Source organism: Neopelma chrysocephalum, unplaced genomic scaffold, assembly GCF_003984885.1.
Source record: "Neopelma chrysocephalum unplaced genomic scaffold, ASM398488v2 Primary Assembly neopelma1_160579, whole genome shotgun sequence".
Lineage (NCBI taxonomy): Eukaryota > Metazoa > Chordata > Aves > Passeriformes > Pipridae > Neopelma > Neopelma chrysocephalum.
This window is the reverse complement of record NW_020935105.1, coordinates 1-4,798: the sequence shown is the minus strand read 5'-3', so window position 1 is coordinate 4,798 and position 4,798 is coordinate 1. Positions and strand designations below refer to the sequence as shown.

Below are 4,798 nucleotides of genomic sequence, written 5' to 3'. Positions count from 1 at the left end.
GGGGGTGGCTCTGGCCATGGCGGCCAAGGAGGACGTGGAGCTGTCCCTGATGCGCCGCGCGGCCGCCATCACCTCCGAGCTCTTCACCAAGTTCTTCAAGGAGAGGGTCATGGAGATCGTCGACGCCGACGAGGTACCGGGGGCATTTCGGGGCAAATCGGGGCGGTTTGGGAAAAAATGTAAAAAATACAAAAAAAATTGATAGGTTTGGGGTAAAAAATTGGGGGGGTTGGTAAAAAATTGAGGGGATTTGGTAAAAAAATCAGGGGCGTTTTGGTAGAAAAATCAGATTTTGGTAAAAGATCAGGGGAAAGGGTTGGTAAAAAATCTACGGGATTTTGAAAAAAATCGGGGTTTTGGTAAAAACTCAGACGAGTTTTGGAAAAAAATCAGGGGGGTTTTGTTAAAAATTCAGGAGGGGTCTGTGTAAAAAATTAAGGGGGTTTTGGTAAAACTTTGAGGGGTTTAGTAAAAATTCAAGGGATTTTGGTAAAAAAATCAGACGTGTTTTGGTAAAAAGTTGGGGAGGGGTTGATAAAAATTTGGGGGGGTTTTGGTAAAAGATCAAATGTGTTTTGGTAAAAACTGAGGGGGGTTTTGGTGAAAAATCCGGAGAGTTTTGGTAAAAAAAATCCAGTGGGTTTGGTTAAAAATTAGGAGCATTTTGATAAAAAATCTGACAGATTTTGGTAAAAAATCAGGGTAGTTTTGGTAAAAAATCAGGGGGGGATTGGTAAAAAATCACAGGTGTTTTGGTAAAAAATTGGGGGGGTTGGTAAAAATTCAGGGAGGTTTTGGTAAAAATTTGGGGGGGGTTCAGTAAAAAATTGAGGGGGTTTGGTTAAAAATTAGGGGTGTTTTGATTAAAAAAGATCAGACAGATTTTGGTAAAAATTCAGGGGGCTTTTTTGTAAAAATTTGGAGGTCTTTGGTTAAAAGTTAGGGAGGAGTTGGTAAAAAATTAGACGTGTTTTGGTAAAAAACTGGGGGAGGTTGGTAAAAATCTGAGGGACTTCTGGTAAAAAATTGACCTCAAAAATGAGTATTTCAAGCCCCAAAATGAGCATTTTTGGCCCCGAACTCTTTGTTCCTCCACCCGGGCGACTTTCCTGAGATCCCATGATGATGCCATGATGATGTCATGATGATGTCATGATGACGTCATGCTGACATCCCCCTTTTTTCCCCTGCAGAAGGTTCACCAAATTAATCCCAAAAATGAGCATTTTGAGCCCGAAACAAGCGTTTTTGGCCCCAAACTCTTTGTCCCTTTGCCCGGGCGACATCACTAAGATACTGTGATAATATTGTGATGATGTCATGATGACATCACGGTGACATCACCCTTTTTTGCCCCCAATTGCAGAAAGTTCGTCACAGCAAACTGGCCGAGGCCGTGGAAAAGGCCATCGAGGAGAAGAAGTTCCTGGGTGGGGCCGACCCCTCGGCCGTGGAGATGTGCTACCCCCCCATCATCCAGAGCGGCGGAAACTACAGCCTCAAGTTCAGCGTCGTCAGGTAAAAAAACGACCCAAAATTCGCGGTTTTACACCCAAAAATGGGTTCGGTCAAAATCGCCGTTTTCCGCCCCAAAAATGAGCTCTGGGTCAGTGGGATGTGCCGCCCCCCCCCATCATCCAGAGCGGGGGCAGCTGCAGCCTCAAGTTCAGCGTTGTTAGGTAAAAAAGTGACCCAAAATTTGCGTTTTTACACCCAAAAATGAGTTCAGTGTCACGTCATCAAAAACGGCACTTTCCGCCCCAAAAATGAGCTCTGGGTCAGTGGGATGTGCTGCCCCCTCATCATCCAGAGCAGCGGCAACTACAGCCTCAAGTTCAGCGTCGTCAGGTAAAAAAATGACCCAAAATTCGTGTTTTTACACCCAAAAATGGGTTCTGTCAAAATCACTGTTTTTGCCCCAAAAATGGGTCACGTGTCATTGAAATTGGCACTTCTCACCCCAAAAATGGCCCCAGTGGCACAAAATCGCTTTTATCCCTTTTTTCCCCATTTTTCACCCCCAAACCCCATTTTTTTCCCATTTTTTCCCTTTTTTCACAATTTTAACCAAAATCCCCCATTTTCTCCCCATTTTCGCAGCGACAAGTCCCCCCTGCACTTCGGGGCCATCCCCTGCTCCAGTGGGACCCTTTTATCCCCATTTTTCACCCCCAAACCCCCATTTTTTCCATTTTTTTTCCATTTTTTCTAATTTTTCCCATTTTTAACTAAAATCACGAGTTTTTTCCCCATTTTCACAGCGACAAGTCCCACGAGCCCTTCAGGACCATCCCCTGCTCCAGGGGGACCCTTTTGTCCCCTTTTTTCCCTTAATTTTACCCCCAAAACTCTATTTTTTCCCATTTTTCTATTTTTTCTCCATTTTTAACCAAAATCCCCCATTTTCACCCCGTTTTTTCAGTGACAAGTCCCACATTCACTTCAGGGCCATCCCCTGCTCCAGGAGGACCCTTTTATCCCCTTTTTATCCCCTTTTCCCCCTCTTTTTCCTCCGAAAAACTGCATTTTTATTTTTTTTTTTCCCATTTTTTACCAAAATCCCGCGTTTTCTCCCCGTTTCCACAGCGACAAGTCTCACATGCACTTCGGGGCCATCACCTGCTCCATGGGGATCCGTTACAAATCCTACTGCTCCAACCTGGTCCGGACCCTGATGGTGGATCCCCCCCCAGGAGATGCAGGATCACTACTCCTTCCTGCTGCAGCTGCAGGAGCTGCTCATCCGCGAGATGAGACACGGTCAGAACCCAAAAACACCCCAAAACACCCCAAAAACGGCCTCGGCGACCCCGAAAACCCCCAAAAACACCCCAAAAACCCCAAAACCACCCATAATTACCCCAAAAACAGCCAAAATCATCCAAAAACCCCACAAAATTACCCCAAAACCAGCCATAAATTTGCTCAAAAATCGTCCCAAAAATTACCCCAAAACCAGCCTCGAAATCGCTGAAAATCACCCCAGAAACAACCCCAAAGTCGCTCAAAAATCATCCCAAAAATCACCCCAAAAACTGTCCAAAAACCCCCAAAATCAGCCCCAAAACCAGACCCAAAGTCAGCCCCAAAAAGAGCCCCAAAACCACCCCAAAACCAGCCTTAAAATCGCTCAAAAATAATCCCAAAATCACCCCAAAAACAAACCCAAAATCGCTCAAAAATCATCCCAAAAATCACCCCAAAACCAGCTCCAAAATCACCCCAAAAACAGCCCTGAAATCGCTCAAAAATCACCCTAAAATCACCCCCAAAACAGCCCCAAAATCACTCAAAAATCATCCAAAAATCACTCGAAAACCAGCCCCAAAATCACTCAAAAATCATCCAAAAACCACCCCAAAACCAGCCCCAAAATCACCCCCAAACCCACCCCAAAACCCTTCTGGGACCCCCAAAACCACCCCAAAAACCCCCCTGGGACCCCAAAACTACCCAAACCCACCCCAAAATCCCCCCAAAAAAACCCCAAACCCCCCCAAAACCCTTCTGTGACTCCCAAAATCGGGGGACCCTTTTGGGACCCCCCAAATGACCCTTTTTTGTCCTTTTTCACCCCAAACCAGGGGCCAAACTGTGCGACGTCTACGGGGCCGTGATGGACGTGGTGAAGAAACAGAAACCCGAATTACTGCCCAAAATCACCAAAAATTTGGGGTCAGAGACGCGACTTCAGGGATTTGGGGGCATTTTGGGGGGGGTTGGGGTCATTTTGGGGGGGTTTGGGGTCATTTTGGGGTCATTTTTGGGGGATTTGGGGGCATTTTGGGGGGATTTTGGATCATTTCTGGGGTCATTTTGGGGGGATTTGGGGTCATTTTAGGGGGTTTGGGGTCACTTGGGGGGTTTGGGGTCACATGGGTTTGGGGTCACTTTGAGGGGGTTTGGGGTCATTTTGGGGGGATTTGGGGTCACCTGGGGGGGTTGGGATTTTGACCCATATTTTTGGGGGGATTTACCCCAGTTTTGGGGTTTTACCTCAGATTTGGGATTTTTACTTGTGTTTTGTGGTGGCTTTACCTCAGTTTCCAGGTTTTTACCCATATTTTGAGGTTTTTTCCCCCAGTTTTGGGTTTTTTTCCCTCAGCTTTGGGGTTTTTATCCCTTTTTTGTGCGTTTTTTCCCCAGTTTTGGGTTTTTTTCCCCTCAGCTTTGGTGTTTTTACCCCTATTTTGTGGTTTTTTCCCCTCAGCTTTGGTGTTTTTACCCCTATTTTTTGTTTTTTTTCCTCAGTTTTAGGGTTTTTCCCTCAGCTTTGAGTTTTTTATCCCTATTCCGTGTTTTTTTTCCCCAGTTTTGGGGTTTTTTCCCTCAGGTTTGAGGTTTTTTACCTGTATTTTGTGGATTTTTTTCCTCAGTTTGGGGGTTTTTACCTATATTTTGAAGGGTTTTTCCCCTACTTTTGGGTTTTTTCCTCAGTTTTGGGTTTTTTACCCCTATTTTGTGGTTTTTTCCCCATTTTTGGCATTTTTCCCCCTCAGGTTTGCGATGGGCATCGAGTTCCGCGAGGGTTCCCTGGTCATCAACAGCAAGAACCAGCAGCGCCTGCGCAAAGGTCAGAGCACCAAAATCACCCTTTTTCCACCCAAAACCCTCCCTCTCCAACACAAACATTTTTCTCCTCCCAAAAGGGGCTTTTTCCGCCCCAAAATCCTGATTTTCTCCCCCCCAACCCGCCCCTTTCCCCCCCCCAATCGGCCCTTTCCCCCCCAAAAATCCCTATTTTCCCCCCCAAAATCCTTGTTTTCCCACAAAAATCATGGTTTCCCCCCTAAAAATC

General features: G+C 45.9%; 1 protein-coding gene across 1 annotated transcript; it reads left to right on the top strand.

Moving 5' to 3' along the window:
- Positions 1–7: 7 nt before the first annotated feature.
- Positions 8–4,651, top strand: LOC113962411 (FACT complex subunit SPT16-like; the record flags this gene model as incomplete). The annotated part of the gene is given in 6 exon segments (XM_027673163.1): positions 8–133; positions 1,367–1,518; positions 2,587–2,683; positions 2,685–2,760; positions 3,585–3,675; positions 4,500–4,651. Coding segments are annotated over 6 exon segments (685 nt in total), but the record flags the coding sequence as incomplete, so codon positions are not given.
- Positions 4,652–4,798: the final 147 nt, after the last annotated feature.